This window comes from Salmo salar, chromosome ssa19 (genome assembly GCF_905237065.1).
Source record: "Salmo salar chromosome ssa19, Ssal_v3.1, whole genome shotgun sequence".
In the NCBI taxonomy this organism is placed as follows: Eukaryota; Metazoa; Chordata; class Actinopteri; order Salmoniformes; family Salmonidae; genus Salmo; species Salmo salar.
This window is the reverse complement of record NC_059460.1, coordinates 10511175-10525527: the sequence shown is the minus strand read 5'-3', so window position 1 is coordinate 10525527 and position 14353 is coordinate 10511175. Positions and strand designations below refer to the sequence as shown.

At 39.7% G+C, this 14353-nt stretch overlaps 1 protein-coding gene across 2 annotated transcripts in view; it reads right to left on the bottom strand.

The window, feature by feature from the left end:
* The window catches only part of pola1 (polymerase (DNA directed), alpha 1), a 109365-nt gene extending 95964 nt beyond the window's left edge, over positions 1-13401 (bottom strand). The window contains exons 1-2 of one of the 2 annotated variants that reach the window (XM_014157251.2): positions 13285-13401; positions 12496-12656 (exon numbers count right to left, since the gene is read on the bottom strand). In XM_014157251.2, the coding sequence (XP_014012726.2) occupies positions 12496-12628 (133 nt within the window). In that variant the 5' untranslated portion in view covers positions 12629-12656; positions 13285-13401. Of the gene's footprint in view, positions 1-699; positions 878-12495; positions 12657-13284 lie in introns of those variants that run through there. The other variant, XM_014157252.2, reaches the window with a different exon arrangement.
* Between the last annotated feature and the right edge of the window lie 952 nt (positions 13402-14353).

The following is a 14353-nucleotide window of genomic DNA, read 5'->3' as shown; positions in this document are numbered from 1 at the left end:
CCGGTACTGTTGTATATATTTTTTGGCCAGTAGAAAGTAGCACTCAGGAGTGGTCGCTGAAAATGGTGTACTAATTCACATATTTGCAGATAAAGTAAGATCACCACATCATTGCGCTCTCTCTGCTGTTTCCACTGAGCTGTTGGGACCGCTCTGCAACCTCATTGGATTATGCAGGTTAGGCCTCTTGCTAGATGTCAAACGCGAGGGGCTGAAGTTCATTGGCTAGAACTCTTAATTGCTAGGGGGCAGGCTGACCTGGGTGAGGAATTAAGGGAAAATGGCGTCCAGCGCAGCTCCAAGAAAAGTTCCCCTCAAACTAGGGATTTCGTGGCTAATTGAGGTAAAACAGTAGTTCTGCGCATATATTATACATGTATGAACTACACAGAGACACGTTTAGCCCAAAGCGGGAGGTTTAAACAATACTTTCTTAGTCGCCAAAATACCAGCGGAGTATGTCTTAAAGCATAAAATGTCAACATCACAGTAGCTAAATGGCCAGCTAACTGTGGGTAATTATCCAATTTATGAACATTCGGTGTTCATTTAATGGCACGTAGCTAGCTAAATTTAGTCATTCTATTAACGTTGGTTGCTTGCTTTGTTGTTAGCGCGCGATAGTTAGCTGACAGCTTGTTGGCTAAATCGTGTCCGCGTATTCACGCTTGTTTGCAGTAATATTCCGGTCAGACTCACCGCCGTCCGGGTTGTCCACGTCCTTCTCTGGCTTAGAAACCGGAGACATTGCTATTTATTCCAAATGGATTGATAACCTTCAGCTCTCTCTTGGTAGCTAGCTTCACAGTTCAACACAACAGAAGATTTCGCGCCAAATCTCCTTCCCGGTGAAAGTCATATGCAGGAAATGACGCAAAAAGAAAGCAGCCAATCAGAATATCGCCGGAGTTTCGAAGCTTGGCATGGAAATGTGGTTCAGGGTCCGCTTGATGGCGATGTTGTTTCATAGTCCATGTAGCCTACAGTAATGTTTGCAATGTCTTCATCACGTTATTAGTCTGGGCTGGGGCCGGGACTATAAGCAGTGGTGGGAAAAGTACTCAATTGTCATATTTGAGTAAAAGTAAAGATACCTTTAATAGAAAATGACTCAAGTGAACGTCAACGAGTAAAATACTAATTGAGTAAAAGTCAAAGTATTTGTTTTTAAATATACATAAGTATCAAAAGTAAAAGAATTGCTCAAATATACTTAAGTATCAAAAGTAGAAATCATTTCAAATTCCTTATATTAAGCAAACCAGACGGCACAAATTTATAAAATAGATAGCCAGGGGCACTCTCCAACATTAATTTACAAACAAAGCATTTGTGTTTAGTGAGTCTGCCAGTTCAGAGGCAGTAGGGATGACCAGGGATGTTCTCTTGATAAGTGCGTGAATTGGACTATTGTTCTGTCAAAATGTAACGAGTACTTTTGGGTGTCATGAAAAATTTATAGAGTAAAAAGTACATCATTTTCTTTAGAATGTAGTGAAGTAAAAGTTGGCAAAAATATAAATAGCAATGTAAGGTACAGATACCCCCAAAATGACTAAAGTAAACTTACTTTAAAGTACTACTTAAGTACTTTACACCAATGAATGTTGTTCATGGTGAGTTTTATTGCTTGCTTCATCAAGAACACTCGTGCTCTCAGTCTCTCTCTCAATTCAGTTCAAAGGGCTTTATTGGCATGGAAACAGGTTTACATTGGCAAAGCAAGTGAAATTGATCAACAAAAGTGAATTAAACAATAAATGAACAGTAAACATTACACTCACAAAAGTTCCAAAGGAATAGAGACATTACAGATTAGAGGTCGACCGATTATGATTTTTCAACGCCGATACCGATTATTGGAGCACCAAAAAGGCCGATGCCGATTAATTGACCGATTTAAAATAAAAAACCTTTTGTTTATTTGTAATAATGACAATTACAACAATACTGAATGAACACTTATTTTAACTTAATATAATACATCAATAAAATCAATTTAGCCTCAAATAAATAATGAAACATGTTCAATTTGATTTAAATAATGCAAAAACAAAGTGTTGGCGAAGAAAGTAAAAGTGCAATATGTGCCATGTAAAAAAGCTAAATTGAAGTTCCTTGCTCAGAACATATGAAAGCTGGTGGTTCCTTTTAACATGAGTCTTCAATATTCCCAGGTAAGATGTTTTAGGTTGTAGTTATTATAGGAATTATAGGACTATTTCTCTCTATACGATTTGTATTTCATATACCTTTGACTATTGGATGTTCTTATAGGCACTTTAGTATTGCCAGTGTAACAGTATAGCTTCCGTCCCTCTCCTCGCTCCTACCTGGGCTTGAACCAGGAACACATCGACAACAGCCACCCTCGAAGCAGTGTTACCCATGTAGCGCAAGTGACGTTTGAAACGCTATTAGCGCGCACCCCGCTAACTAGCTAGCCATTTCACATCAGTTACATCAGCCTCATCTTGGGAGTTGATAGGCTTGAAGTCATAAACAGCGCAATGCATTGCGAAGGGCTGCTGGCAAAACGCACGGAAGTGCTGTTTGAATGAATGCTTACGAGCCTGCTGCTGCCTACCACCGCTCAGTACTGCTCTATCAAATCATAGACTTAATTATAACATAATAACACACAGAAACACGAGCCTTAGGTCATTAATATGTTCGAATCCGGAAACTATCATCTCGAAAACAAAACGTTATTCCTGTTACATTGCACAACCTTCAGTGTTATGTCATAATTAGTCAAAATTCTGACAAATTACCCAAAGTGTTGAATATACCCTGACTGCGTGCAATGAACGCAATATGACACAATTTCACCTGGTTAATATTGCCTGCTAACCTGGATTTCATTTAGCTAAATATGCAGGTTTAAAAATATATACTTCTGTGTATTGATTTTAAGAAAGGCATTGATGTTTATGGTTAGGTACAGTCGTGCAACGAGTGTGCTTTTTTCGCAAATGCGCTTTTGTTAAATCATCCCCGTTTGGCGAAGTCGGCTGTCTTTGTTAGGAAGAAATAGTCTTCACAGTTTTCACAGTTCTTAACGAGCCAGGCGGCCCAAACTGCTGCATATACCCTGACTCTGTTTGCAAGAGAAGTGACACATTTTCCCTAGTTAAATGTAATTCATGTTAGCAGGCAATATTAACTAAATATGCAGGTTAAAAAATATATACTTGTGTATTGATTTTAAGAAAGGCATTGATGTTTATGGTTGGAGCAACGTATACCTAAGCGATTATATGCAACGAAGGACAGGCAAGTTAAAAACTAGTAATATCATCAACCATGTGTAGTTAACTAGTGATTATGATTGATTGATTGTTTTTTATAAGATAAGTTTAATGCTAGCTAGCAACTTACCTTTGCTTCTTACTGCATTCGCGTAACCTCGTGGAGTGCAATGTAAAGCAGGTGGTTAGAGCGTTGGACTAGTTAACCGTAAGGTTGCAAGATTGAATCCCTGAGCTGACAAGGTAAAAATCTGTCTTTCTGCCCCTGAATAAGGCAGTTAACCTCTATGGGCTAGTTGGGATGCTTGCGTCCCACCTACTCAACAGCCAGTGTAATCCCGTGGTGCGATATTCAAATACCTTAGAAATGCAAAACCTTCAATGTTTCAAACAAATGACTATTTTACACCATTTTAAAGATAAGACTCTCGTTAATCTAACCACACTGTCCGATTTCAAAAAGGCTTTACAACGAAAGCAAAACATTAGATTATGTCAGCAGAGTACCCAGCCAGAAATAATCAGACACCCATTTTTCAAGCTAGCATATAATGTCACATAAACCCAAACCACAGCTAAATGTAGCACTAACCTTTGATGATCTTCATCAGATGACAACCCTAGGACATTATGTTATACAATACATGCATGTTTTGTTCAATCAAGTTCATATTTATATCAAAAACCAGCTTTTTACATTAGCATGTGACTAGCATGTGACTAGCTCGACCGAACACTGCCGGTGAATTTACTAAATTACTCACGATAAACGTTCACAAAAAGCATAACAATTATTTTAAGAATTATAGATACAGAGCTCCTCTATGCACTCGATATGTCCGATTTTTAAAATAGCTTTTCGGTGAAAGCACATTTTGCAATATTCTCAGTAGATAGCCCGGCATCACAGGGCTAGCTATTTAGACACCCAGCAAGTTTAGCACTCATCAAAGTCAGATTTACTATAAGAAAAATGTTATTACCTTTGCTGTCTTCGTCAGAATGCACTCCCAGGACTTCTACTTCAATAACAAATGTTGGTTTGGTCCAAAATAATCCATCGTTATATCCAAACAGCGGCGTTTTGTTCGTGCGTTCAAGACACTATCCGAAAGGGTAAATAAGGGTTACGAGCATGGCTCAATTCGTGACAAAAGATTTCTAAATATTCCATTACCGTACTTCGAAGCATGTCAACCGCTGTTTAAAATCCATTTTTATGCCATTTTTCTCATAAAAAAGCGATAATATTCCGACCGGGAATCTGCGTTTAGGTAAACAGACAAAAGAAAAGAAAGCATTCGGTCAACTCGGGCACGCGCCTAAGCCCATATTACTCTGAGCGGCCACTTGCCAAAAGCGATAAAGTGTTTCAGCCAGAGCCTGCCTCGATATCCTTCAGCTTTTTCCCGGGCTCTGAGAGCCTATGGGAGCCGTAGGAAGTGTCACGTTATTGCAAAGATCCTCAGTCTTCAATAAAAAGAGCCAAGATAAAACACATAATCTAATGTTTTGCTTTCGTTGTAAAGCCTTTTTGAAATCGGACAGTGTGGTTAGATTAACGAGAGTCTTGTCTTTAAAATGGTGTAAAATAGTCATATGTTTGAAAAATTGAAGTTTTTCATTTTTGAGGTATTTGAATATCGCGCCACGGGATTACACTGGCTGTTGAGTAGGTGGGACGGAAGCGTCCCACCTAGCCCATAGAGGTTAAAGTACAAAAGAGAAAATAAATAAACATAAATATGGGTTGTATTTACAATGGTGTTTGTTCTTCACTGGTTGCCCGTTTCTCGTGGCAACAGGTCACAAATATTGCTGCTGTGATGGCACACTGGTATTTCACCCAATAGATATGGGAGTAGAGGTCGACCGATTCATCGGAATGGCCGATTTAATAAGGGCTGATTTCAAGTTTTCATAACAATCGGTAATCTGCATTTTTTGGACACCGATCATGGCCGATTACATTGCACTCCACGAGGAGACTGCGTGGCAGGCTGACTACCTGTTATGTGTGTGCAGCAAGGAGCCAAGGTAAGTTGCTAGCTAGCATTAAATGTATTTTATAAAAAACAATCAATCTTAACATAATCACTAGTTAACTACACATGGTTGATGATATTACTAGGTTAACTAGCTTGTCCTGCGTTGCATGTAATCGATGCAGTGCCTGTTAATTTATCATTGAATCACAGCCTACTTCGCCAAAAGGTGGATGATTTAACAAAAGCGCATTTGTGAAAAAAGCACTGCCGTTGCACCAATGTGTACCTAACCATAAACATCAATGCCCTTCTTAAAATCAATACACAGAAGTATATTTTTTTTAAACCTGCATATTTAGTTAAAAGAAATTCATGTGAGCAGGCAATATTAAATTAGGGAAATTGTGTCACTTCTCTTGCGTTCATTGCACGCAGAGTCAGGGTATATGCAACAGTTTGGGCCGCCTGGGTCGTTGCGAACTAATTTGCCAGAATTTTACGTAATTATGACATAACATTGAAGGTTGTGCAATGTAACAGCAATATTTAGACTTATGGATGCCACCCGTTAGATAAAATACGGAACGGTTCCGTATTTCACTGAAAGAATAAATGTTTTGTTTTCGAAATTATAGTTTCCGGATTTTACCATATTAATGACCTAAGGCTCGTATTTCTGTGTGTTATTATGTTATAATTAAGTCAATCATTTGAAGACGAGCAGTCTGACAGAGCGGTGGTAGGCAGCAGCAGGCTCATAAGCATTCATTCAAACAGCACTTTACTGCATTTGCCAGCAGCTCTTTGCAATGCTTCAAGCATTGCGCTGTTTATGACTTCAAGCCTATCAACTCCCGAGATTAGGCTGGCAATAAAAGTACCGCAATACTAAAGTACCTATTAGAACATCCAATAGTCAAAGGTATATGAAATACAAATGGTATAGAGAGAAATAGTCCTATAATAACTACAACCTAAAACTTCTTACCTGGGAATATTGAAGACTCATGTTAAAAGGAACCACCAGCTTTCATATGTTCTGAGCAAGAAACTTCAATTTAGCTTTTTTACATGGCACATATTGCACTTTTACTTCTCCAACACTTTGTTTTTGCATTATTTAAACCAAATTGAACATGTTTCATTATTTATTTGAGACTAAATTGATTTTATTGATATTATATTAAGTTAAAATAAGTGTTCATTGTTCATTCAGTATTGTTGTAATTGTCATTATTACATACACTATATCAAAATCATCAAAAGATAAAAATTTGATTTATTTTTGAATTCTTTGTGGGTCTGTGTAATCTGAGGGAATTATGTCTCCAATATGGTCATACATTTGGCAGGAGGTTACTCATTCACACACTGTCCAACCTCCGTTCATGACCACACATTTCTAAAAGAGAGAAGAGTCCTATCTAAAGGGTTCTGACTGAGCTCGTAGCTGTACTCCCTCTAGTCACAACCTATCTAAAGATAATTTGACTGCGGAAAGTATCCCCTTTTTATCGCAATGAAGCTTGTCTCCAGGGTGACCTTGGCTGGACTCTTGGGCACGCACAAAGATTCTCCTGTCCCAAATTGGAGGATGAAAGCGTGCTCGGGCGTGGGGGACACGCAAACACATAATATTATTGGCACAGTGACACTACAGTGCGTTCAACCACCAGTCCTACAAAAGTTCCATTGTAGCCCATGCAAGACTCTACTGCCCAACTTTGTTCTTATTTTTGGCTTATTGAAGGAAGTAACACAGACAAAGTTGTAGAAGTGTGATAAGGCCACCTAGGCCTATTCTATAGAAGAGAGTCCAGGTCCAGGATGACACTATCTGGCCATCTGAGCTTGAGAAAATAGCCTATAGCACACTATCTGCTCCTATAAAATTACATATTTATACTTTTTTAAAAATCTCTTTTAGGCCTGGTCTTCATTCAGCTTTGACTTAACCATCTTCAGATCCTCTTCTTTGTTGGATCCACATCTCTCCACCATGTAACATTTAAGAGACAACCAATTATAAGCCATTATCAATCATCTGCTAACAGAGGTCACATAAGACAAAAACATTTGATAAACAATGTTAATCTTACCAACAGTGGCCTCCAGTTTTCTTATGTCGAGGGCCTCCTTGGCAACAGGTCAAAAGAGGTAAGTAGACCAATATGAACATAGGCTACTGTACATTTGCATACTAACAAACATACTTATTAGCTAGCATGACAAAAACAGAGGCTACATTGCCACATTTCAATGGGGCTAGCAAACAGTTAGGCTAAACATAATAAAAATTTTGGCTAGCAATAAAGGAAAGTTAAACTTACAGATGGTGCCAGCATAAGGGCTATGAAAGACAGGATGATGAAGGATTGAAGATGATTACATTCGGTATTGTCAAATACAGTAGCTAGCAAACAACAACCAACTACTTCCTGTTTTGTCTTCTTCTGCACTGGCAAAAAGCCTGTGTAGTAAAGCTGTAGTGTTTTGACTACTTATTTACAACCAACATCAAGTAGTAAAAAGCTCTACCTGATTACTACTGGAAACACTGCTTTCCTATTGAACACTACAAAACTTTACTTGTTTATCTTGAGTAGTGCATAAAGTACACATTCAATACACAACCCCTACACGTCTCTACATAGTCACTACTGCACAAATAGGTTTTGTGTAGTAATTCAGCAGTACATTTTCATGAGGGACAGATGGTCAGAGAGCCGAGGTGTGGCACATTTTATCTTGCCTATGGCTACTCGAGAGTTTAGATATTTAGGGCGTGAGAGTTTCAAGATATTCAGGGCATGACAGAGTACATTTTGTGTTAAATCAGTACTTAAGAGTTAATTTTAGCACTACCTATAACATATGGTCCCACTCTGAGTGTAAGAAGTACTCTGATTATAGTGTTACATTTTGAGTGTTAATATATGTCATGACGTTGCCCTCTTTGGGTTTTCTATGCACCATCCCCCTACCTAGGCTCTGTGAGAGCGGTCATAAATTCCTAAAAGAATGTCCTACCTCATGGCCACAGTTTTGAGACAGAGTGGGTTTCATAGAAAGAACCCAGGAATTCTTCCACCTCACAGGACTGGAGAACCGAACTACATTTATGTTCTGGAGAAGGTATAAAAGATCGGTGAAGAATCCAGCTACGAACTGGTCCATTTGGTACAATTTTGTGAAACTCATGAGAGACAATACGGCCACATTACCATGGCGCTGTTTATATAATAGCCTGAGACTTACATCTAATGGTTGTATAAAATGAATGAATAAGGATAAAGCTATTTGGAATATGTTGGGATGCTTGTAAGATGTTAATGTGAGAGAATTGTATTTCTGTTTAAAGTTTCACCAAGTCATCGGCGCGCCCCCATGAACAGACGGGATCTGGCGTCATGAGACAGTCTTTTTCCGAATTCCGAATATAACCCCCACCCAGGGTTTCTATCACCAGACTGAGCTTACCTCCATTACGAGTGGCTAAAGGTTGGAGACCAGCTTACCTCGATAACGAGAGGGCCAAGGTTTGACCATGCATTCCTCGTTCTGAACTTTAACCATACGACGTGGTTAACCTGTTAGGGCTAGGGGGCAGTATTGACACGGCTGGATAAAAAACATACCCGATTTAATCTGGTTACCACTCCTACCCAGTAACTAGAATATGCATATACTTATTACATATGGATAGAAAACACCCTAAAGTTTCTAAAACTGTTTGAATGGTGTCTGTGAGTATAACAGAACTCAAATGGCAGGTCAAAACCTGAGAGATTCCTTTACAGGAAGTGGCCTGTCTGACCATTTCTTGAACTTCTTTTCCATCTCTATCTTTTACTAAGGATCTCTGCTCTAACGTGACACTTCCTACGTCGTCCATAGGCGCTCAGAGCCCGGGAAAAAACAGAATGTCGTCATCCCAGCCCCAGGCTGAAACACATTATCGCCTTTCTCAAGTGGCCGATCAAGGGACTCTGGGCTTAGGCGCGTGACCCGACCGCCCCCGCCTTTGTGATTTTTTTCCTCTGTTTGCCGAAAAGGAGATTCCCTGTCGGAATATTATCGCTTTTCTCACGAGAAAAATGTCGTAAAAATTGATTTTAAACAGCGGTTGACATGCTTCAAGTACGGTAATGGAATATTTAGAATTTTTTGTCACGAATTGCGCCATGCGCACGACCCTTCTTTACCATTTCGGATAGTGTCTGGAATGCACGAACAAAACGCCGCTATTCGGATATAACGATGGATTATTTTGGACCAAACCAACATTTGTTATTGAAGTAGCAGTCCTGGGAGTGCATTCTGACGAAGACAACAAAAGGTAATCAAACTTTTATAATAGTAAATATGATTATGGTGAGTGCTAAACTTGCCGGGTGTCTAAATAGCTAGCCCGTGATGCCTGGGCTATGTACTTAGAATATTGCAAAATGTGCTTTCACCAAAAGCTATTTTAAAATCGGACATATCGAGTGCATAGAGGAGGTCTGTATCTATAATTCTTAAAGTAATTGTTATGCTTTTTGTGAACGTTTATCGTGAGTAATTTAGTAAAATGTTAGCGAATTCCCCGGAAGTTTGCGGGGGTATGCTAGTTCTGAACGTCACATGCTAATGTAAAAAGCTGGTTTTTGATATAAATATGAACTTGATTGAACAAAACATGCATGTATTGTATAACATAATGTCCTAGGGTTGTCATCTGATGAAGATCATCAAAGGTGAGTGCTGCATTTAGCTGTCTTCTGGGTTTTGGTGACATTATATGCTAGCTTGAAAAATGGGTGTCTGATTATTTCTGGCTTGGTACTCTGCTGACATAATCTAATGTTTTGCTTTCGTTGTAAAGCCTTTTTGAAATCGGACAGTGTGGTTAGATTAACGAGAGTCTTGTCTTTAAATAGCTGTGAAATAGTCATATGTTTGAGAAATTGAAGTAATAGGATTTTTAAGGTTTTGAAAATCGCGCCACAGGCTTCAAGTGGCTGTTACGTAGGTGGGACGAATTCGTCCCGCCTAGCCCATAGAGGTTAAACTCTTAGACTATTGATACCGACAGAATAATAACAAGTCTTTGATATTGATTACTAGTCTGCAGCTAGGAATTCGGTATCATTGAACGCGAAGACCGAAGAAACATCTGTCCTATAACGACATTAATGAATGTCACTTTGAAATATCTTTTGAAATATCCATTCTAACAGAGGGAGAGAGAACGTGAGGACAAAACTCTCCAACAGAACGAACTTTTCAACAAAGATCCCGGCGACACACTGAGCGTAAATATATATATTGATTGCAATTGTTCCCGACTTGATTGCAATTGTTGCGTTCATGTGCAAAGGATTAGTGTGCAAAGGCGGTGACCCGATCCTGTAGGTTCATGCTCTACAACATTCGCAGAGTACGACCCTGCCTCACACAGGAAGCGGCGCAGGTCCTAATCCAGGCACTTGTCATCTCCCGTCTGGATTACTGCAACTCGCTGTTGGCTGGGCTCCCTGCCTGTGCCATTAAACCCCTACAACTCATCCAGAACGCCGCAGCCCGTCTGGTGTTCAACCTTCCCAAGTTCTCTCACGTCACCCCGCTCCTCCGCTCTCTCCACTGGCTTCCAGTTGAAGCTCGCATCCGCTACAAGACCATGGTGATTGCCTACGGAGCTGTGAAGGGAACGGCACCTCCATACCTTCAGGCTCTGATCAGGCCCTACACCCAAACAAGGGCACTGCGTTCATCCACCTATGGCCTGCTCGCCTCCCTACCTCTGAGGAAGCACAGTTCCCGCTCAGCCCAGTCAAAACTGTTCGCTGCTCTGGCACCCCAATGGTGGAACAAGCTCCCTCCCTCACGTAATAATAATTACAGAGTTATTTGATAAATATGTCTTCAGTTTAATGATGCCCAAAGACACAACATATATATATATATAACACTGTGTTACACTTGCCAGAGTTACTCAAATTTAACACTATGGGATAATTAATCATTTCTATTCAACACTAGTGTTCATCTAGAGTTAACTCCTAGTGTTAAACAAAACATTTAACATTCACATTTTTGGTTACTCTGTCAGGTGTATAAATGTAGTGCTACCTGGAATTACAAAATAACAATGAATCCAAACAGAACGGTTGCATCATGTCCAAAAATTATTTCTTCAGTGCTATGCTTCAAACATCAAATTAGATATGTCTCTCCAAACTGCATAAATTAAATGACAAAGGACAGAACAAACCATTGGTTTTATGCAAGCATGCTTTTTGCCCAAAATTCCACTTCTACTCAGACACTTATGAGTTTGACGCAGCAGTATTAAAACAGGAATTATTTAGCCAACAAGGGCAGAATTTTTCCAACAAACTGGCAATACCAACTGGTCCAAAAGTATTGTTTTAGTTTACACCGATGGTCCAGGTCTACCTGTAACTACATAGGCCCACTGCTTGATCTAAGGATTAAAAACAATGTCCAACTACAACTACATTCAAATGTTGACTTTGAAGAGCTTGCCAGACCCTTCACATCCATAAACCATGGAAATTCGGTCAGCAAAATCACAGCTTTTACTTTCCCCAATCCTACACATTCCTTTGTCTCATGCCCTTCTGCACACTTCTCCGACATAGGAACCTCCCTCCTACACACTGCTGCCACATGCACATAAGCTTGACACCTGTAACAACGTAATGTATTCGGCACAAAAGCTCCTAACATTACTTTGTCGGGCAAAGATTCAAAAGAACAGAACAACTCTTGTTTCAGCACTCACGCCACCCTGTCTGCATCGCACCAAACGACGAGCATCACAAACACTGGGAATATTCCCCTTCAGTTGGTCAACTTTCACATTTACCACTACCCCAGTAATCATTCCTTTCAATGAAGCCCTTTTCTTGAGAGCAAAACAATTCACATCTCCTGTCCCCATTCATTTAACGCGGAGCTCCTGCTCCCTCTAACCAGCAGAAACACAAACTATTATCACCAGACCACTTCTGGTTACCTTCACTGATTCCACAGCACTCAACTCTGTTTTCACCCACCCTGAAACCACAAATGGATCAGCCAAAAGGCAAAAGTCCACATTTCCCCAAAATTTCACTCCTACCGTCACAGACCCATCTTTATCCTGACCCTCGGTGCAAGCCCCTGGCTCCGAGAACTTAACCACACCTACCACTTCTGATCAAAAGAAGGCATCATTAGGAAAATGGCCTCCCTGCACTGTTCATTACCCAGGATAACCTCTGGACTGGATGGAGTCTCTCTCAGTTGTTGGGCCGCCACTGAATGACTGGCTAGATGGTCGTTTCTCAGATGAAGCAGAATTCCTCTGGATGGTTTTGATTTCCCACGACAAGTAACCATCTCCAGTTCGAGGGTCAAAATAATGTTCCTTGAAGAAAAGGAGAACAAGTTCACTCATCTAAACACAATGGAAAGGTCACAGCAACATTTTGCTCACATAAATTTCAACACTCCTACCCAGACCACAATTGCAAGTTGTGTAATATGCAATCCAAAATCCAAATGCATTCAAAATATGACCTATACAAATATAGGATAGGCTATTGATGGTTGCTAGGCAGCGCCTGGTTACTATACGCCTGGGCCTGGTTGCATAAAACATTAAGTCAATTTTCCCCGCATCTTTTCCCTTAAAGTTTCCTTAACTTTAAGTCAGTTTCACAAAACATTTTAAAGTTAAGGGTCCCCATGAGTTCCCTTAAGTGCTTCATTCAGTATGGATATCAATGTAAACAGCATTTGTGGAGTTGAATGTTACTTTCCTCCGGTTGCAAAAGGAAAACATCAACCAGTTAGCTAAGTGTATAAATAGCTAGCTACTTAGCTAAACAATGGAAGGTGCACAATCCATGGCTACAAAGCTAGCTAGCGGTCTAGATAGCTACCTACTCTGTAAGTTAGCTTGACGTGCTAGAAAGTAATATAAACAAGTTGAGGACAAAAGTAACTAAAATAAACGTGGTTTATTATCTTCTGAATCTATTTGTTTATCCTACCTTGAATGTAGAAGTTGTAGTTTAATCTACCAAAATAAATGCGATCTCTTTGACATTGTTAGTCAATTAGGTCATCTCCATGGTAACCAGGGACTCTTTCTGCCATACATGCCTTCGGCCCTGCTCCATAACAAAAGAGATGAAATGTGGATCAAAGAAAGTTTCAAATTAAGCCTATCATTTTTTTATGACAGTAGTTCCACACGTTGCCTTGACGCTGCCTTGACGCAAGTTGTTTGGGAAAAATATTATTTTGAATTTTATTCTGTTATATTTCATTATAGTGTAACGACCCTGGGTTTATAAGCGCGGAAATCGACTCTGCCGCTTGAGCATGCTTTTGCGGCACAGTCGATAGCGCGCCGGACTTCGGGCTTGAAGGTCGAGGTTTCGAAACCTGCTCCCTGCTGTTTCATTACAATAGTCTTAGCCTACTATAAAATACATGTGTGTTGATTTGAACATTACCAACATTTAAATAAAATGTAACCATGTTTGAACTTTTAAAATATCATCGTTTTTTGTCAAATGTGCTGAGAATGTTCCAAAGCCAAGCAACTATCCTGCGCCATCCAATATGGCTACCAACGCAATGCCATATATGGACATGTCACGTCCGAACTCAGTAGCTCTACTCTCATTGGTCCTAATGATTTGTTAATTTTTTGTAGCATGTAGCTTCAGACCGTCCAGAGATCAATGGATCATTAGAAATGGGTAGATAGATAGATAGATACAGTATATAGCTACTTAGCTAGTTAGTTTGCAACAACAAATATTTAATAAAAAAGTGAATCTGAGTTCTATTCACAAAACGATCAGCTGCCGATTGTTTAGCTAAGGATAGATGGGTGATGCATATTTAGGGTGTTAAACAGGGCAAAGAGTATTTGAAGTGGTTTTATATTACATTTACCTACATTCACATATACCTACTTATCTTCCTGTAACAATATTGCAGAGATAAGTGTCTTGCAGAGTCAAGATCAGAGCTCCAGCAAGCTCGTTTTGAGAACTAAAAAACTGTGTACCAATACCAATTTAAAATACAAAAACAACACACCACAAC